This window comes from Chaetodon auriga, chromosome 15 (genome assembly GCF_051107435.1).
Source record: "Chaetodon auriga isolate fChaAug3 chromosome 15, fChaAug3.hap1, whole genome shotgun sequence".
Lineage (NCBI taxonomy): Eukaryota > Metazoa > Chordata > Actinopteri > Chaetodontiformes > Chaetodontidae > Chaetodon > Chaetodon auriga.
In genome coordinates, this window is record NC_135088.1 from 23,939,841 (window position 1) to 23,961,723 (window position 21,883).

The following is a 21,883-nucleotide window of genomic DNA, read 5'->3' on the forward strand; positions in this document are numbered from 1 at the left end:
CCTTAGCCTGTGTGGTTTTATGCACCTGGGCACTGGATTCCCTGCTTGTTGAGTAACCTGCTAATTGGTTACTAGTAGCTGACATGTCTAATGTAATCTAATGCAAACATTGTAGTCCTTAGAGAAGTGGAAGTAATTCACAGTCTTTCATGCCTGAGGGATGTCAGGGGTCCTCAGATTTGGGATTGGACTTCATCGTGGGACTTGAGTACTGGAGCACACCTGAATGATCTACAGTCACAGCTGTGTATTGGACATCTATGACTGATGAGGCATTCACAGTAATGAGGAAAATTAATTCTGCAGTATCAGAAAATGGCTAAGAAAACAATTTTTTTTTGGCTGAATATACTCTCTCTGTCAATTTCATATTAGACTCTTTCCTGGTACAAAACTGTAATTTGATGAAAGTTTTTGCTTTTTGCCTTTAAGTCAGACACTTTGGCTGTGGTTGCATTTCCTGGACATCTGACCTTCCACGTGTGGTTTGTAATAAATCAGTCCAACCTGTCACCGGCAGAGCGGAGCAGGAAGCTGAATGAACTGGGTCATCTTTATCATTTGATATTCAGAAGCAGAGAGTAGTAGACAATGATTTGATGCCCTGCATTCTTCTTTTTCACGAAAGCTTGGAAAATTTTGGCTCAGTGGTGACTCTTGCCAAATTGACACATTAGCACACTTCTGCTATTAATGTGAGGGGGACATTTTTGAAGTTTTGATCAGTTGCACAGCAGTAAAACTCAGAAAATTAGTTTGCAATGTTTAAATCTGACTTGCAATTGAACTGTTTGGATGTTTGAACTTTCTGTCTTTTACACAGAGAAACACACACACACACACACACACACATACACACACTTTGCATGTCTTTCAGGCAGCACAGGGAGGCGTTCTGTGAGTGCTGCAGGTCCCATGCGGTTCTGTATCCTTGTGGCCTCTCTTGGCTCCCACATGTGCTCCTCTGGCTGGCTGTTTGCTTGGATTTCTGCTCTCCTCTCCAGCAATAGGTCTTCCTAATCCATCTCATGTGTGGATGGCACATATGAAGTCATCGCAGCTGATGCAATGTACACTTTTCTTCCCGTTTTTTGTTTGAGGTATTTGGCTGCAACCTGAGAGTAGAGGTTCATTTTTTAGGTTGTATTCTTGGTGACTCTATTTCTACTTTGCAAGTGTGGTAGACTGCCAGCTACACTCTGTGGTTATTTAATGTGGAATGAAATTTTAGATGCAGGGTTTGGTTGCCTAGACTTGAAGTAGCTTCTCATTATTTGTTGCACTTCGAAAGCATCAGTAAGCATCAGTTATTGATATACTTAATTAAATGTGCTTTGAGTTATACTACCTAGATGTGCTTTCACTAAATTTTGAACTTGCAAGAACTGCTGAGTTCTTCAGTTGAGCACTTCCAATAAAATGCCACTGTGCAAGAGGACAGCACAGACAGGACTGCACATGTGGATGGAAAGAAAACTGCTCTACTGCAAGTGCACCCCCTCCACTTTCATTGTTACCTCCTGCCCTCTCCCTCTCTGCTTCTTTTGCTCTCTCTCTCTCTGTCTCTGTCTCCCTCCATCCATCCATGCTCTTTGTCCTGGGAATGTACCAACCAGAGTGGGAGAAGAGGAGGAGAGAAGGGGGAGGGGTGAACCAGCATGTCAGACAGTGGAAAGGAGGGAAAAGGGAGAGAATAGCATGTGGTGGAGGGACAGAGAAAGCAGACGGTGAGGTCCACAGAAGACTGAAAGTAAATAGCTTTTTTCTTCATCTCTTTGCTCCCTGTCATTATGAACTGCTGCTGATCAAATCTTGTATTCAAGTCCTGTTCGGTGCCAGTCATCAGAGGAACGAAGCCAAGTAGAGAAGGAAGATGTGAAAATCAGGATGGGCATCACAATGGTTGGATGGCAGAGAGGGCAAAATGGAGGAGATGAAAGCTATCCTGTTGCGGAATCCTCCAAATCACCTCCTCCTCTCGTCCTCCACCAACACCACTGCTGCTGCTAATATTGTTGCCTCCTGCCCTCTGTGTCTGGATCCTCCACTGGGAGAGCATATACTGCATGCGAAAGAAAGTGGAGGGTTGACATTTACGTCAGGGGAATTGTGTTCGGGACCGGCAAAACAAGACTCTGTGAAATGGAATGTACATTCTCACAGGAGAAAAAGCCACATGGAGAAATAGAGACTGGAGACAGGTGTTTGAGTGTTGAGGATGGGCAAACTCTAAGAATGGAGGGAAGGGAAGTGTAGGAACGAAGACAAGGAAGGAGCAAAAATAAGACTGCTGTGAGTATAAAGTGTCTTTCTGTCTTTTTCACTGTGCCATTTGGTTCCCTTCTGCCATTTCTCTAAAATTCTGAAAGCAGTGCTCCCCCTTGTCCTTGTGTGCCTGGAGGACTCATCAGAATTGCTTGTGTCCATCATAGGGCTGTTGAATTCAGTTTTTTTTTTTTTTCCTCTGCAGAAACCTTTGTTTGAGGGACAGTGCAACTTCACCTCTGTCTCTAACTTGCTGTTGCTGTTTGGAGAATGACCACCATGGCTGGGATTTCTTTTGCTTTGGGATATTTACTGAGGTTGCTCATACAATGGAAACAAGAAGAAAGTGCATACTAGCCACTGATGTATTTTTGCTATAGAATAATTTACAGCTTATGGACAGGGAGAATGCTTTAACTGTGTAATTCCAATGATTTTTTTAGTTGTCACAGTGATGTGTCTCAGGGTTGTTGTGTGCCTTCATTTTGATCTTTTCATTGTTCCCATAATGTAGAGTTTGAATTTGAACCCAGAACATCCACAATAGCTAATTCTTTAATATTTTGGTGTTATATTTTATGAAAGACAATCTGATCTCACTTGATTATTCTGGTGCTTTTAGTTAGAAAATCTAGTTTGGCCCAGTCTGGCAATATTGCAGCCCTTTTCCTGCTAAGCATACTACAGAGACAATGTGTGCTAGTGCAGTGCAGGTTGGACTGAAATCAAATTATAGTGTGGTGTGTTGCATGCATAGCAGAAAACAGCACTAGAATGGTCACCCTATCTAGCAAGCTGCTCAGTCTGAGTGCACTGCATCTGGCACTGGATCTCATCATAACTTGTAATTTGGTTAAACTACAGGCTAAAAGCAGAAGCACTTGCTGAATGGTGAAATTGTTGTGTAGAACAAACACTCTTAAAATAATGTTTTTTCAAGTACTAGCTTGAGTATAGTTTGAGAAAGGTCTGTTGGAGAGTTCTGTTATACAGCTGGAAGCCAATTACAGTGTGCTTCCTAGCTAGCTTTGCTTATTCATCAACCTTATTCTAAAGGTTCTGTTAGCAGAAAGTTTAGGACTTGAGTATGTCTGTATCTTCACATTCCCAAACATATTTTATTCTCACAGTAAGTATCCTCATACAATATCCCTCAAAAGAGTGCAGCTCTGTTCATGCCGTGTACATTTTAGGAGGGGTAGACTGCTGAGGTAGTTTATTAAGGTGAAGCCCTGGCCTGGAATTTATTTATCTGCAGAATATCATGTCACCCTCTGGTGGTTGTGTTGAAGGAGTATCATGGAATTGCAGAGGGAACAGACTATACAGTCACTAAAAGAGTGTTGTCTAAGAAATTAATTTCTTTAGCCCAATCAAATCCTTAGATCTTTGTTGCTCACTGGAAGTTGTGTCGGGTCTCAGAGCGTCCAGATGAAACATCACTCTGTGATGACTGATATATGAAATGATGCTGCCAACAAGCTGCTTTAGTCACAAATTCAGTCAGTAATAATGAATACAGAAAAGTATAACAATGAATAAAAACAATAATAAATACAACAAAGTATACAGGTTAACTCCAATATGACAGCTGTCTATGTCACTTATCACAAAAACCATTTAGAGAAAACAGCGAGCAGGAGAGCAAATAATCAGCCAAATTCCTTTTGTTTAAAAAGCCAATAGCTCATGGAATAAATAATCTCACATCTTTTCTTCTTTTATTGTTGAGAAATAACATTCACATAACTTTCACTCAGACAAAACTAGATAGGGTGACGTACAACGTCATAACTGAGGTCTGAACTGTGCTACCGCTAGGGAGGTCCTGATGGAAGCAAATTAAACTCACTGTATAAAAGCTGCTGAGAGTCTTCTAAGATGACCTGAGTGGTCTATGTGGCCCTTACTTGATAGAATTGGCAAAGATAATTTGAGTTTACATCAGTGACTTCAGAACACACATTCATATTTCATACATAGATCCATATAGAGGAAGGATGCATCCCTGATAAGATGCTGTGGAAAATTGGTTTTCTAGAAAGAGAAGTATTCATAAAAAATCTCTGCTCTCTGTTTGTCAAACAAGACTAAGAGCCTACAGCCACACTAGCAGCTCTGTGAGACTATACTTAGGCACAGTAATGCTAGCATGCCAACATGACACAAAAACAATGCATCATCCAGATTTAACATGTTTAATGTTCACCATGTTTACCATCTTAGTTTACCATGATAGCATGGTAATATTTGCTAATTAGCACTAAACACATTACAGTTGAGGCTGATGTAAATGTTATTAGTTTTGCACATATTTTGTAATAAACCAACGTATTGGAAAACTCAAGGTATGACCTGATGATAGCACTAGATGAAAAGTTAAAGAATCACCAAAGTTACAACAATTCATCCTGAACGGAACATGAATATCTATACCAAATTTCACAACATGTTGTGCCACTGCCTCGAGTAGATGTTGAGATATTTCTCAGGATATATAAAAACTGACCGGCTTGTGAGGCTAGAATAAATGTCAGAGGATCACCAAAGTCTGTAGGATTCATTCTCTGCGAACCATGAATGTCTGTACCAAATTTCATGGCAATCCATGTAATAGTTGCTGAGACATTTCAGTCTGTAGTGGACTGATCAACATGCTAGCCACACGGGTAGCATGGATAAAGATCAGTTTACAACAAGCAATATTAAAATACATGTTAAAATTTAACGGCAGCCTATGTGCAAGAATGTGGGCCTTAGTACATTTAAAAATGAAGAGAACCTGAAGAGGTATAAACCATCATTACAAAAATATTCCAGATAATGAACGTTACGCTTTTGTAATGCTGTTCTTTATTGCTGTTACAGCAGAGCTTTTGAGTTTTTGTTACAGTCTATATTAAAACAACAATGACCCAGAAATAAAACAGAATGTGATCATTTGCTAATCCTTTTTGACATATACTCAGTGGAAAATGAGTGTTCCAAAAACACCTGTTTGGAATATTCCACAGGTAAGCAGGTTCATTGGTAACAGGTGATAGTAACATGATTGGGTATGAAAGGAGCATCCTCGAAAGGCTCAGTTATTCAAGGATGAAGCAAGGTTCAGTATCCAACTGTTTTGGAATTGGGGTTGTACATAAGGTCTTAGCTGGTTGCAACAGCAGTGATTCCAGTCAGTCAAAACAGTGTGTCTCCTCAGTCAGAGCTGGTCATTGGACAGCTGTCCTTTTCCCCTCAGTACAGGCCCAAACCCTAAAACCCTTGTAGTGGAATGGGAGAAAGGCTTGTTGCACTCTGCTTGAATGTGAGCCTTGATGCACTCACTTCTTTGAGTTTGTTTTTATTACTTTTGCTGGCAGCTCTGTCAAGAGAATTGCTTTTGCTTGTGCATGGAGTGCAAAACATTTCTGAGTTGCTCAGTGCTGATACTGAACAACAAAGAAGTAATCAGGTCATTTGGTGTCCCACTACTTTGTGTATCTGAAAAGAGGGACAGCCTCAGAAAAGGACATTGTTGTGCTGTGAAGGCTCTATTTAGCACTCCCCCCTCCATTAACAACTGTCTTTAAATCAAGCCCTCTTTAATGGGAACAACACTTCCATGTGTTGTTCTCCCCTCACTGGCACCATGACATTGCTTGGACAATATCTGTTTAGTGGACCTTCAGTGCACATGAATGCTTTCAGTCTCAGTTTTAATGCTTGCTGTTGTGAAAGCAGAAAAAGTTTCAGATAAGGAAAACACTATCGTACAGTTGTGAGAGAGAGATGGCCTGAGATGTGCCAAACATGCAAGCCTAAAAACCAGAGAGAGACACGTTCAGAGATAGACACTGAGAAAGCCAACCTTGAATAGGAGGTACTGCTAGGCCAAGTTTCAGTGGCTTTGAACAATGTAACCACTGTTTCTGATGGAGACTCCCTCCAGCCTGAAGTGCTTATGTGCGTAGACCTCACCCCACCTGGCTAGGTGATGTGCTGTATCATATCTTGATACAGTCTTGTGGTGTTACAAGCATAACAGATAAAACTCTGCTGCAGGAGGTTCTGCTACATGGAGGGGTGCTCTGGGGAGACCAAAGAGAGACGACAGGACCAGCATTACTGGTAAATGTAATTTCATTTGTAGCGTACTCTCCAAAACTGTGCACACAACCTACAGTTCACATGAAGAAGGCAGCAAAACACGATTGATATTCTGAATCGTGGTATTGCTGCTATATTGGAAGAAGCTTCCCCAGACTGCTTATCTATACACATGACATGCTATTAAATGTGGTGTTTGATGTGTCTCCTGACAATACTTGGAATTTGGATGTGGTACTGCCTCCTTGAGCAGTGCCAAAATTTAGGTTCGGGAACTCAACACCAAAAAACAGCAGAATCTGTGACAATGGGCACAGTTTAAGGGTCATTAAGTTTGTGAAATGTAAAAGGACTTTATTAATTAAAGTCTGATAAAGAGTTGAAGAAGATGGATAAGTAGGTGGATGAAGATGAAACTTCATGCCTGAATCACATGGATCCTGTCAACAAACAATATCAAATATTAATTATTGAATTAATGAACCGTTGCTGCTGTTCTTGGGGACTAGGTCTTTCAAATATAGAAATGTATAATATGGCCTTTGAAAGACAACTGTTTCTTCATTAATATGTCATCAATATGTGGGCGCTCAGCCCTGTTCTACTTGGAACTCTTGAGTATAATCATCTTACACATTTATCTGTTTTCAAAAGCGTCCTGTCAGTGGACCGTGTTGGAATGTTTGATTTTCTTTTCTCATTTATTTTGTGTTGCCCCCCTTGTTTGCATGTAGTATAGGTCTGTACTGTGATTGCAACCTGCCTTTCATCCTTGCATTGTCTGTATGGACTTCAAAGGAGTGTCAGAAAGGAAAATGTAGTTCTTGGAGAGGTTTTCTTTGAGTAATACTATCTTCGACACCTGAAGTAAAGGCCATGTTAGGAAAATTGGAAGTTCCTTAAAAGTTGTTTCGAGGTTAATTCCTACACTATTTGACTATTTAACAGCTCATATTTTTTGCACCCCATTTTCACCTTGTCTTAAAATGTGTCTCATATCCACATTATATCTAGATATGCTTTAACTGGATTACATTTAATGTGTCTCCACTGTCCACACTGAGATCCGATCTCTCTGTCCAGCTTCTTGTTCTTGTTACTCTTCCTTCTTATACCCTCTCATTTGTGCAGGTTCAAAAATAAAAACAAAAAACAAGACGAATTTGCGCTCTTGTATGGACTTTTGATTGCTTTTCAAAGCAGGGGACAAAGCTGCTTTTGACATCTGGAATGCTGAAGATGAAAGTAGACAAGAATACCGTTGTATGCAGCTGCTTTTATTCACCTGTGGTCAGTGCCACCACTGTCCAGAGAACACCTGGATGCTTGAACACAGTCAAGAATGGCATGAGAGAATTGTGATGTGGACCTTTCAGGATAAAGACTGAGTGTCAATGCGCCCATTATGTACAATCAAATGTTTTATTTTATTTGCTTAAGGCTACAACTGGTGTTATATGTACCCAAGTAGTTGTATTTGGATTGAAAATGCTATTTCATCTACATTTGTGTTCGGTGTGGTCTCAGTCTGTCCTCAGTGCATCTAGGGTTAATTTTTACCTGTACTTTCATGTGCCCAAGCACTATCCAATTGCAGTCCCATCACCTAAAATGCATTTTAATGGAAGGTGTAAAGGGGGTCTTCAATCTTGTGCCAGCAATTCATTAAAGCTACACCATATTACACTTCTGACTGAATCAGTCATGCTGCAGTATGAACTGAAATGGCAAAATCTTGGTTTCTCTTGTCTAGTTTTATGCGCACTTCCCTATCTGATGTGTAGCAAACCTTATGATCATGAATAAAATCTAAACTGACGTTTTATGGGTTTTGTGATACTGTAGTGCTGTCTACCCATGATGTTTGTAATAAATGGGCCTTTTAAATCAATCACAACAATCAAATTTGATCTCTTTTCTTGAAATAACTAATGTGTTTCTAATGCTGCACTCCTCTGTTTCTGTCTTCCAGTTGACCCTTGGCGATGAACAGTGTGAAGTGACACGGAACGGCTTTGAGTCTAAGGAGCTGGTGTACTTGGTTCATATTTACTGCCAGGTAAAACAACAGACTTGAATAGTCATAGAGAAATACAGACACATACGGTCCCCTCCAAAAGTATTGGAATTGTTTTTGTTGAACCCACCCATTTTTCAAGTGAGCAAAACTTTGGAACATGTGGCTGACAGGTGTTTCTTGTTGCCCAGGTGTTGCCTTTTAGGTTGATTCATCAAACACTAAATAGCTCTGCATGACTAGTCTAAGTTTTTAGCCTTGGTTTAAACCTATAAAGAGTCCATTCTTGTTAAAGAGGGTAAACCAACATGAAGACCAGAGAGCTGTCTATGGGAGAAAAGGAAGCCATTTTGAAGCTAAGAAAAGAAATAAAATTGATAAGAGCCATTGGACAAGCATTAGGCATAGCAACCACAACAATTTGGAATGTCCTGTAAAAGAAAGAAACCACTGGTGTACTGAGCAACAGACATCGAACAGGTCGGCCAAGGAAAACAACAGTAGTTGATGATAGAAAAATTGTGACAGCTGTGAAGAAAACACCAAAAACATCGGTAAGTGACATCAACAACAACCTCCACAGTGCAGGGGTGAAGGTATGCCAATCCACTGTTTGAAGAAGACTACATGAGAATAAATGTAGAGGCCACACCACAAGACGCAAACCACTCATCAGCAGTAAGAATCGGAAGGCCAAATTGGAATTTGCACAGTACAGAGATGAGCCGAAAAACTTCTGGAATACAATCTTATGGACTGATGAGACCAAGATTAATCTCTACCAAAATGATGGGATGGCCAATGTGTGGAGACAGAAAGGAACTGCTCTTGACCTGAAGCTTACAAGCTCATCTGTGAAACATGGAGGAGGTAATGTCATGGCTTGGGTGTGCATGGCTGCTTCTAGGCTCATTAATATTTATTGATGATGTAACTAATGATGGTAGCAGCAGAGTGAATTCTGAAGTGTACAGAAACATTTTGTCTGCCAATTTACGGAGAAATGCATCTAACCTAATCGGGAGGAGGTTTATCATGCAGCAGGACAATGACCCAAAGCACACTGCAAACAAAACAAAGGACTTCATCAGGGGCAAAAAGTGGAAAGTTTTAGACTGGCCAAGTCAATCACCTGACCTTAACCCAATTGAACATGTATTTCACCTCCTAAAGAGGAGACTGAAGGGAGAAACCCCCCGAAACAAACAAGAACTGAAAGAAGCTGTGGTAAAGCGAAGAATGCAACCGTTTGGTGATGCTGATGGGTCGCAGGCTTGAGGCAGTTATTGCAAGCAAGGGTTATGCTACCAAATATTAATGGTATTACTTTAAGATTTTTTGTTCCTTTACTTTTGCTCAGCTAAAATTGCTGTGGTCTAATACAAACGGTGATGTATCCTAAGTTGTTTAATACATCTACATGTAAATACCAGCAAATAAAAGCTGAAATTCTGAACTCTTGTCTTATATTCATCTCTCGATCTTAAACCCAAATGTCTTTAGACAAGAAATTGGCCTTGCCGTTTCAATACTTTTGGAGGGGACTGTATCTAATTTTCCACAGCATGCATATGCTTAGATATACTGTCCGTATGTGCAAACTCTCACACAGACTCCATTTCATATGCAAAAACACACCCCAACATTTGTGGAAAAAAACAAACAGAACTTGGTGATTTCCAACCACAAATGATGGTTCTCTATAACCTGTTCAGATGTCCAGCTCAGTCCTCCCTGTGAGCAGAGAGCTGGCTCACATTCAGACATTTCTGGAACACCTAACTTATTGTTTCAAACATCCAAGTGTTGTGGGAATTTGGAACTGAATTGAAAAGAGCTGTGGGTGAATGCCAGGATGGGTGAGCAATTCTGAAGAATGTCAGATAGAAATGGATCCAGAGAGTGAGTTCTTCAAAACTAGAGACATACCGTACATGTTTCTGCACATTTTTATCTTACCTTGGCTGAATTTTTTTGGATTCAATTGCCTGAGGATAGCTTGCGGATTGCTCTCTGTTTAGGTGTTTTTTGTGCCATTATCGGAACCTTCAGTCATTAATTGCAACAGTTACTGATGGTATCATCCACCAAGTATCAGTTTCTATTAATGGTTGCAGGGACTGTGTTCCCTTCGTTTGGCACTGCTGTGTCCATAGTTGTCCTCTTCTTGCACATAGTTGTGCCTGCCTTACTTTGTTTCATTGCAGAAGTCTTGTCAAAGTAGGAAAGACAGTTGATTTAGTCATCGTTAAATGTACTTTTCAAGGAGAGATGTCAATGTAAAGTAACTGCCAGATTATTTAGAATTACTTCATATACAAAGTTTTGCAAGAATTTTGATTAACCCAATAGCCTTAAAGTAGAACACACATGCACACCAGCTGCTCAGAAGCTTCACCCCAGCTTCCTTTAGTGACATTTTTACTCTGGTCTCGTGTATTTCCCTCTACAGATCATATTCCATTTGCACAACCTTGGCAGTACCACACAAGTATGTGGCTATGTATTTGGAAATTCTAACTTCTTACAGCCATCGGAAAACTGCTAAACCTACATTAGTTCCATTTGAAAATGGAGTGAAAAGAGTTGGCCTTGAGTTCTGTACTCAGAGGTCTGAACAGAGAAAGTAGCACAGCACAGTGAGATTGGTTCAGTTCCACAGACCCAGAAAGGGGGGTAGCTAGAAGCACCATCTGAAAGTGGGGCAGGAAAGCATAAAGACTTCCCTGAGCCCACAGTGCCCTCCCTGTGTGTCTCATCCAGCCAGCAGAGGGCTGAGTGTTGCACTGCAGTCCCAGTCAAACAAGCCCTGGCCTCAGTACAGACAGATATTTCTAGGCCAAATCAAAGTGAAATACTTTTTCCACCACTAGTTGCTCTCTGTGGGGTTTGAGGTTTGGAGCCCTGTTTTACTGGATGAAAAAGAAACAACAAATCCAAATGCATGGAATAAGTCTAAGATTTTATTTATTTGTTTATTTTTTAAGAAAAGTTTAACATTTAATGTGGTGGATTGAGGGCAAGGGTTAGGGTTTTCTATTCTATTGGTTTGCACTATTGGCACTTAATCGCTGCATTTTACTGGGAAGGGCGGAAAGGGAAGGGAAAAAGCTGTTGACATTTCCTATATCAAAGCATACAAGCCCATTAGGGGACTTGTTTTCCTTTTTTGATTTTTTGAGACAGTGCCATTTTATCAGAGGCATGAAAAGAAGAGTCTCTGTGTGGACAAAAACAAAAGAGACAATCCAAAAAGGGAAAACACAGGAGTGTCATAGTAGTTGATAAAGGTTGTTGTGGTCTTGTATTAGTGCCGACACAGAGGCTGGTTGCTCTTCCCATAGTGATATCCACATAGTAGTTCAGCTACAAATATTTGGTGTCACTGTTTGAGTTTTCAACCACTCCAGACAAGGCAATAAGACTGCTTTGGTTTGTTAAGGGGCTACATCAGATAATGATATGACAGCACATAGCATGTTAAAGTAGAAGGTATTTCTTGATAATGGTAATAATGTAAACTTTATTTGTATGCCAATTTTCTTAATAGAGCCATGAAGTGCTTTCTAAGGAAAAGAGAAAAAAAAATCAAGGAGAAAAAGCAAATAGAATAAAACAGTGTTAACAGCATGATGTATGTATAAAATGACATAACATGGCCAAAGTGGAGCAGCACAACCACAGGAAACACTAGCATAGAGCATAAAGCAATAGTCCAAACGGGAAAACATTAAAATGTGCATAACTTACAGGAACATTTTGCCAGGTTTTATGTGCATGTCCAATCAGTGTTGATGGTAAATTTAGTCAGTTGAAGCAATACTTTCCTCAGTGGGTGCTATGTTGACAGAAAAAGCTGAATTCTCCTGCTGCAAAATTTGTTCTTTTTCCAACTCCAGTGCCATGATTTGACATGTAGAATGATGTAGTTGGTGTCAAGGAAGAACTACAGGTTATTTCAGGTTGGATTTCTAGACTCCAACTCTGGGTAGCCCGGGGGTATGCTGCTGCTGAAAAACAACACTTGATCTCTTTACTTGTTATCTTGCTATGTTTCCAACAGTGAAAATGGCGTCTCAAAATATGAATGCAGAGAATGTTATTGACAAGGATACATTTTACAGCATTTTGGCTAATGCGGATGTTGTTCGAGCCGGAGTATATGGTCGAACAAATGTTGTGGAGCGAGGCTGAGGCTCTGTCCGCGCTTTGGATTTGTGTTTGTGTGCACCTGATGAAAGTCTAGCCTGACCAAAAAAAAATAAATAAATAACTTTTTTGCTCCCAGATGGTCCTCTATGTTCACTAACTTTGTCTTGTTTGCTGAGCAGGTAGTGTACAATCAGAGCTCTGTCACTGAAAACAGCAGCGTGCTGTGGCCAAAAACGATGTAGCTGAGTAGTGAAAGTGAACCAAAACAGTGAAGTTGCAATGCATAAAACCAGAACAATGAGCTGAAAGTCAGATTTTTTAATAAAATATTGTGTAGAGCTGATTACCTGAGCTCTTTAGAGCTGTGCAGTCCTGTGATAATTATCTATGGGTTCATCACTATGAGCGATGCCTTTCATAAATGAGTTGTCATGTGTTCCATTGTTAATGTAAAAGCAGTCACTAAGACAAGAAATAAATTTGACTGCTGTAAGTGAAACATATAGATAATCCACATAGAAGTGAAAGAGAACATCATGGCTTTGTATCACCTGAGCGAAAGCATGTAAACAACAGTGGGCCAAGAATGGACCCTTGGGGAACTCCACAACTATTTTACAGAGAAACAGGAGTCTGACTTTATGATAGGAAAGGTTATATTTAATGAATATGAATGTGCTACAACTACTTGACTAAAATCACTTTTTCAGCTTAATCAGTCTTGACAGGCTTGAATTTCATAATTTCATCATTTTTATTCTCCTTTCTCAATAGATGTATAACTGCCACATTGGCCAACACGAATTGTTTGAACAAGACTACAAACAGTGGTTTTGCATATTCTATCCCTTCAAGTACAGAGCACATAGTCATGAAAATGTAACTCTACATTTTACACTACTGCAAATAATTTTCTAAGCATGCTGTAATTATTTCAATTGATAAATCACTTTTTCCTATCTTAAAGCAGGAAGCATGTTGGAAAAAGACAACCATATGTAAATGTTGTTATTAAAGGATAATGCAAATCGGAAACCATTTACTATCTGGAAATATATATAAAAATATATATATTTATAATATACACAGTTTGTGTTATGGGTCACTACCGGTTGCAGGGTATCTTATGTGATGATAGTGATTGTGTATTACTTCTTTTTTCTTTTTTCTTTTTTCATTTAGGGGATGTTCATTTATCAATTACTCTTATTTTTGTCTGGCCGACCCAACAACTCATTCTTAATAAGAGTGCAGTAATTCAAACATTCTTTTGTGTGATTGTGATTTTATTTTTCTACATGTGTCTACAGGGTGAGCATGAGACAGCATTTCATTTCCCTGTGTTAATTACTGAAAAACCTTGCTGCAGTTGAATGGAAGCACTGCTCACATATAACTCTTTAATCAGTTAACATGGTCTCTGTCGCTGTCTTTTTGCTGGTTGCATCATGTATTTTTGTTGTCATTCTGAAGGGTCGAAGTTGGATTGTGAAGCGTAGCTATGAGGATTTCCGTGTCCTGGACAAGCACCTGCACCTCTGCATCTATGACCGACGCTTCTCCCAGCTACCTGAGCTGCCTCGATTGGACAGTCTGACTGATCAGTCTGAGGTAGGCACTGAAAACACGTCTACACACTCGCTATGTGGATTATTGTGCTTATAGCCCTGAATGCTTCAGTTTGTAGTTAAAAGGGCACTAAGGAGGTTTTGCAGATTTAGATTCCATTTTCTTCACATTTTAACTTGAAATGAATCCTGGCCACAGGTAAAAGCTTATTAAAAGTCTGCTTGTTTTTTGGTTTGTGGAGCCTTTTCTTAAACCTCCCACAACTTTGTTTACCCTCTCATACATCCATCCATGCTTACTCAGCCCCTAAATTAAATGAATGATAGCATTTGCTGCCCATGTACTTTTAAAATAACAACAACAAATCACAAGGTTTCAGTTGTCTAAGTAAAACCTATTCCAATTACTCTACTTTGATATCCAATCCTGTTGGTCCCTCTTCAACTCACCTCTGAAAAGTATTGTGAGCCAGACAAAACCTTTATGGTTAGACTGAAGCTTTAAAAGGAATGCAGGGGTTAGATATCAAACCAAACTGGTAGAACCAGTTTATCATGCAGGGGTACTGTGCCTGTGTGCGTGCGTGCGTGAGTGCGTACGTGCGTGCGTGCGTGCGTGCATGCGTGTGTGTGCGCGCGCGTTTGTGTGTGGACACTTTCAGAATGATAGCTGCACAAAGCTACTATTATGCTATTAGACTTTTCACTAATAGCTGTGTTTATAGGAGTCATGAGGTCCAAATAGTGAACAGTGACATTTCTACAGGTTTAGAGAAGAAAATCCCAGCTGCAAGAGTTGAAATGGGCGCCCTACCACTTCTCTATAAAACTTAGTGTCATCATTAGCCTAAATGTGCAGATGTTGTCCAATGAAAACTATAAAGAGGGAAATTTACCTTGTAATATGAAGTCACAGCTCCAGGTGTCATTGTGTCAAGTGCTTTGCTACCATGCAACACTCTTAACTCATAATTTGCTGCCAATCAAGAAACACATAACAAAAGGAGCTGATGACCTTTACTGGTAATTATTCACATGCACTGTAACAGCAAAGTTTAATATTCTATATATACTATATGTGTTAGGAGTGAATTATTACAGTAGTAAATGGCACTATCTGAAGGAAATGTAATGACTTTAACTGGCCTGTGTGTTCTCTTCTGTTAGTCAGTTTCCCAGATGTTGTTAGCTTACCTCTCCCGGCTTTCAGCCATCGCTGACAACAAGATCAACTGTGGGCCTGCCCTCACATGGATGGAGGTAAGGTTGCACTGTCTACTGTCTTTAAGAATTACACTGACTCTTTTGCATCATATAGCCTTTTGCCAAATATTTGATGCTTTGCTTTTGATTAGAAATCATTTATTATTATTTCTGCCTTTGAATGGTCTTACCTACACATGAAGTGGTCATTCAGGAAGTTTGTGAATACTGTTGCACATTGTGAATAAGGAAAAGCACTGTCCCTTTCTATTCCAGGTATAAAACTGCAGGGTGACATCCATTTAACATAATATAATAGCCATGCAAAGATTGCTGTCTGAATTGCTGCATCTTTAGTGTCAAGCACTGCAGTGTCATTGAATGCAGCAATGATAAATACCAAAGAAATCACAATGACATTACAGAGTAAAGCTGCATCAACAAATAAGGAGAAGTAGACAATATAGAAATACTACAGTATTGCTGTAGGATTTGCTAGAATCTTTGTGTAGGTATAAGCAGCACGTTCTAGCCTTCCCAGTAAGTTGCTTCACTACCTCACCAAAATTGCTTTTTATGGCAAAACTATCATATTGTCATGTTTTTGTATTTTTCCCATTTATTAACCAATGGCTGCATCTGTTGAAATGACATGTAAGGTCTGCCTGTGTTTGTGCCTTAGGTCGACAATAAGGGAAATCATCTGTTGGTCCATGAAGAGTCGTCCATCAATGTGCCAGCTATTGCTGCTGCCCACGTCATCAAGCGCTACATTGCCCAGGCCTCAGACGAGCTGTCCTTTGAGGTGACAACAACAGTTCACACACCACACACTGTCTCTGTCTGTCCACTTGAAACCTTCGCTGATATTTTCTCATCTGTTGTTACCTGCTACATGAAGAATTCGTAACATTTAACTTGACAGAGAGAAAAAGAGTAAAAACCCTGCGTGCTGTCTTTGCAATACAAATGTTGACAGTTACTAAACTCAGTAGCTGAATAGGTACGTTTTTAGACTGGACACATTGCATTGCTCACATTTGAAAGTTCAAGACTTGCCATATAATGCATTTCTAGCAGTCACTGATGTCATCTATGGACAAGAGGTAAAAGGACAATCAGACAGTCTTTCCTGTCTCTGTTGCTTCTTGCAGGTTGGTGACATTGTATCAGTGATTGACATGCCCCCTAAAGAAGACACCACATGGTGGAGGGGCAAGCATGGCTTTCAGGTAAACAGCTCACAAAACACTTTTCAGGCTGGGGCCGAAAATATGGTCTGTTTTTCTCAGTTTTTTCCTCTGGCTGCGAACTTTTGATTAGATTTGTACTTAGATTTGTATTTTAAGGACAAGAAAAAATGTTGCTTTGTAGAGCAGACTTCAAATCAGGATAGAAATCCTCTTTTATGTGATGCTTTCGAGTAGATTACGGGGTGTGTGCCTCCCCCTGTAATGCTGAATTGATCCACATTCCTGTGCAGTCTTACGTATAATCCTATCACACTCTGAAATGTGTGCTGTTCAGGACTTCTTCCAGTCAACTTTAGGTCTCCCAGTTTCAGCTCTCGCATTATGTAGTCTGAGCACTTCATTTGCTTATGGTACTCTCAATTTTGCCTCTAACTGAAATAAAGTGACAAAATGTAAATGGGAGAAAAAATGTAAATCAGTGTAAATCTTTTCCAGGGCTCTAAGAAAACAAACTGTTCAATTAACACCTTGTTGTGTATTTAGTTATTTTGAACTGGTATACACAAGTTGCACCCAGACAAATGTGTACAAAACACTGTGGGCCACATTTACTCAGTGGGCGTTTGACAGAAAGCAGCCCTGCAGAAATACACTAATCACATTACAACGTAAGCTTAACTAACAGGAAACAAAGTGTACACATTGGTAATTCCTCATACCGCGACTGTGGAGACTGTGTGACTGTGTGACTGTGTTATACAGTATAGTCGTAGTAAGTTTGGCCAAACAGTCGGCCCTCAAATTATTGGAACTGCCTTCTTATTGAACTCAGAGAAAGTACCAGCTATCTGTCATTTAAAATCAAACTAAAGAGATGGATTAAAAATGAGCAAAACTGAAATCATTAATAGCTGGTCTACCTCACCCTAGGTACTGCCCTTCTTTGTATTGTACTTGTTTTTTATTTTCATGTCTGTTTTCTCTCTCTCTCTCTCTCTCTCTCTCTCTCTCTCTCTCCTTTTTATTTTGTTTTCTATCTTTCTTGCATTCTTTCTTATTAATGCAATGTGATGGTGTGTTGACTTGCCAAGGGACTACAGATGAAAATTTGCTTTTTTGCTAACTCTGGCACATTTACATTTTGAGTGTAAACAAAAAATGTCAATTGATGTGCATTGTCCCTTTTAAACAAACAAACAAACAAACAAACAAATAAATAAATACCAGGAATAAGGGCTTGCATGTATGTGATTGTCCACTGCAGTGTCTTACTTGATGGTGTCCCATTGAGTTGCAGCAGAAGCTGAGTCATGTTTCTTTTTCCTGTTAATCCTACTGCATTAATTAGACATAAAGATTATGATAATGTACATTTATGAGTCATATTTTGTTAAGCAGTAACAGGATCAGATAAATTTAAACCATTGCAATTAAATTTAAGGTCACTGTGTTATCATTTCTTTTCTGATCTTGATGATAAATCCTACCACTGACCTGTGCCTGATGAGGTCCAGGTCAGTCTCAGGAGCAGTATCAGCTGCTGCCTTAACAAATCAGGAGCTAAACACACATAGAATGCAGCTACAGTTTAATCAAAAACTGCAGTGCGCATTTGTATCGCATCATTTTTTCAGTAAAGCGGCCCTGTATATATTTAAATGTACATGAAAGGTACTGTACATGAAAGGTATTGTGGTCCAATAATGTCAGAATGAAACCCTTTCAAGCTGTGTTTTTAAAGTTGCTGTGTAAATGAAGTTGATATTTTTAATACTGTCCATCATTCAAACATTTTCAACCTTAACACCTAAACTCTATTGAAGAGATTATGTTAGTTACAATCTGCATTATTTCAGTGCTGCAACAAAGCCTGACTGAACGTCCACTGACCTGCTGCTCTCTAATTTGGTGTGTTTTGGCTCTCTGTCTCCAAAAAGTGTTTGTGGCAGCCAACAAGGACTTACTGATCAGTTCAGTTATGGTTCAAATGAGCTGTCAGTGGCTGGTGACTGCTGCCGTCTTCTGGATTACATCACACATAAGCACATGGAGAAGCTGTTTCTCTCTGATAGATGTTGACTATGGGCCCATGATCACCTGCAGCCTGGACCTCTGACTGTTAGATCTATCAGGTCTATGGTTTCTACATTCATTCTAATGGCTGACTGAAGCTCTAAGGGGACTTGTGTTGGGGAACCAACTGAGCAGCAAATGCACAGTGAAGTGACTCAGACACACATGCAGTACCATCTGTGCCCATTAGGGGGAGTCAGTAAGCCTTTCAGCAAAGTTGTGTTTGTGCCATTTGCAGCTCTGCTTCATCTGGCATTCTTGTACAATGTAGAGTTTAAGTTCTTTTTTTTTTCTTCTTCTTTTTTTTTGAAGAGTACCAAAGTGGTGTTCACAAGAGCAGTTGGTACACAAAATTAATATTTGTCATATGTGTGATGTGTTTGTGTCCATACCACCTGACCAATGAATGTCCAGTCAAAAATGCCATCTTAGTTACAGTGTTTCTGATACCACAATTAGGTGGTTAATGTGACAACCACACCTCACTTGTAGATACTTAATTGTCTCTCTCCCAGTCTCTGTTTTATTATCTAATCTGACGTACTTCCTCCCATCTCACCCTGCCTGTCTCATTCCTGTGCTGTCTCCAGGTTGGCTTCTTTCCCAGCGAGTGTGTAGAGCTCATAAATGATAAAGTGCCGCAGTCCATGACCAACACGGTGCCAAAACCAGGTACTCCTCCTCCTCCTTTTAAACCATTCACAGCAAATGTGTTGGAAGGAAATTATCACTGAGGGCAGTTAATGTCTCATTGACGGCTGAATGCCTGCATTTTCAGGAAGTGGTTCTGTCTGTGATGGTTGTTGTGACTCTGGATGTGTGTGTGTGTGTGTGTGTGTGTGTGTGTGTGTGTGTGTGTGTGTGAGTGAGTGAGTGAGTGAGTGAGTGAGTGAGTGAGTGAGTGAGTGAGTGAGTGAGTGAGTGAGAGAGAGAGAGAGCGAGTGAGCATGGATGTGTGTGTGTATCACACATAATATCTTTATATCACCATTTCAGGATTTTGAATGAGTGAAATGCACTGGAGACACAGATACTGTCTAACCTGAAAATGAAATTGAATAAACTCCTGATAACGGTCTTTGTCTGTTTTCATACAACTGGATTACAATACAAAATCATCAGTATAAAGATAATATAACTTACATTTATGAGCATGTTGCAACAAAAGGAAACCCATAATTTTGACACGTCATCCCCTGAGATAGCCCATTAATCATTTTGCATTGACTCAGCACTATGCAAATCCACTGGGAATAACTGTGCAAATCTATTGCTGACCAAAGCTAACAGATAAGCTCTTTAGCACACTCTTGAGCATGTCAAAGGCAAATGTATACCATAAACCCTCTTGGAATCAAAGAGAACACTTAACATTTTGCAGCTGCGATGCAGACTCGAGCTTAACTTCAACTCTGCCCTCACTTCTTTTTACACTGAAATACAGAATGCAGCACCCAACACAAATAGCAGCTTGTGTCATTTTGCTATAACCGAGCCTTTGATCACACCTCAAGGTCTCGTATGAATCCAGATCACATCTTCCAAATCCGAAGACTGATTCAAGCAATATGACTCACTGTCACAACCAACAGGCTAACTGTGGACTGGGTGAGTGGAGTCAGGGTTCCTAACCATTGAAAAGCCTCTGAGACTCTGGGGTCTGGATTAAGTGATGACACAGCGAAAACACACCAACCCCACAAGATCCACAATTCTGAGGGCTTGTATCATTATAGACGCCAGGTTTCGGGTGCTTGTTATCTGATGTGCCAATCAAGTTTTTGAGCCTTTCAGACTGTGTGACAATGGTGGAGAGTTAACTGTTGCAGTGCACTCACAGCATACTCCACAATCCATCCAACTTAATCTGCCTGCCCACTTTCCTTTTTTTTGAGCAGTGGTTCAGTGCTTGTTGCTGTTTTTTTGTTCGTTTTTCTGCATGTGTCCTAATTTGTCAATCCTGCATTTTTCCCTTTTCAGAGTATCCGCAGGTCAAGTATATTATTTAGATTTCTGGAATAATTAGCAGCATCTCTTTTTCTCTTGAATTCCTTATTTTTATTTATCTTTGTTATTGATGTGTTATATTCTTTAGATCACAAATATGTTGGTGGATTGGTTTTTAAATTAATCTTGCATATAAGCTTATGTTCTACAACAAAGTCTAATATTTGTTTTCCTAAAACCTGCTGATGCCCTGCTGTCAGTAGTATTAACATGTCTTTGAATGAGCAGATCCTGGATCAAGTTGATTGTCAGTGGCAGAACAAATAACTAAATGTAATGGTGTATAAGCTGCTTGTGTATGTGTCAAAACTGCACTGCTTGTTCTCCACCGCAATGCATCATTAAACTGTTGTTGTCTCACTGCACAGGGATGTACAGTAGTATTAGCATGTGTCTTGATTTGTTGCATTTGACTGTGACTCCTCTGCTTCAGCCTCCCCCTGCTCTGGCCTGCAGCCTGCTTCTTGGAGTCTCTTCCCTCCCTGTGCGTGTTGGTATACACACTTCATCCAACTATCCAGGCACTCCACTTTTACTTGCTCACACACACAGTGCATTTGAGCATTTGGACTTGTATCACATTTTGCTCATCAGAGTTCTGATGTAGTTGAAGTTAGAATCCTTAAGATTTTAGTCCTGATTGTGATTAGACAGTGCCACTGGTTACTGTAGTTTAACACTACAGGACCCAGAATTCTGTTGGCAGCAAACATTCCTTCAGCAGCTAATTTGTCAGAAATACATCAGATGAGCAACTGGTGTATCTGTTTACAGCACAGCCAAACAAGCTGAGAAGGGTCTCTCTGCAGTCTTGCAGACTCGTGACACAGCCACTTTACTACATGACACACCCCCTGAGATGTTTTCCTAAACGTAACCAAACCAGCCAACCAAACTTCAACCGTTTCAAGGGTGCATCATACTGTAAGTGTAGTATTGTGCATCTGCTGATAGACAAACCTGAACAAACTCGCACTGCTTTACCAAAGAAGCAAATTAGTAATTGGCCTTTTCCTATCGTCAGCAACCACCATCTGGTTTCATGCTGAACACGATGCTGAACACGAGTAGTTTGCCATACAACAGCAGGAAACCTTGGTTGTTCTCTCCAATTCCATTACCACTGAGATATTGTAAAGTAAATGCAATAAATAGACAAGTAGATACATTTTTGAAGAAACAATTGCAGTAAGCACTAGCCTATAAAAATAAGTAATTACAGAATGTAAATACACTGAATGGCTGTTGCTGAAAATGTGGACTGTAAATAGTGTCAACAACAGGTTTGATTTCATCATAATCTTAAGGTTTCT

The 21,883-nt window shown here is 39.9% G+C and overlaps 1 protein-coding gene across 6 annotated transcripts in view; it reads left to right on the forward strand.

The window, feature by feature from the left end:
• Window positions 1-21,883, forward strand: part of arhgap32b (Rho GTPase activating protein 32b) — a 120,768-nt gene that overhangs the window by 68,397 nt on the left and 30,488 nt on the right. For 2 of the 6 annotated variants that reach the window (XM_076751109.1, XM_076751110.1), the window contains exons 6-12: window positions 8,330-8,416; window positions 14,000-14,137; window positions 15,262-15,354; window positions 15,980-16,102; window positions 16,452-16,529; window positions 19,154-19,235; window positions 21,004-21,054. In XM_076751109.1, the coding sequence (XP_076607224.1) occupies window positions 8,330-8,416; window positions 14,000-14,137; window positions 15,262-15,354; window positions 15,980-16,102; window positions 16,452-16,529; window positions 19,154-19,235; window positions 21,004-21,054 (652 nt within the window). Of the gene's footprint in view, window positions 1-2,273; window positions 2,293-6,358; window positions 6,379-8,329; window positions 8,417-13,999; window positions 14,138-15,261; window positions 15,355-15,979; window positions 16,103-16,451; window positions 16,530-19,153; window positions 19,236-21,003; window positions 21,055-21,883 lie in introns of those variants that run through there. The other 4 variants (XM_076751111.1, XM_076751113.1, XM_076751115.1 and 1 more) reach the window with 3 other exon arrangements.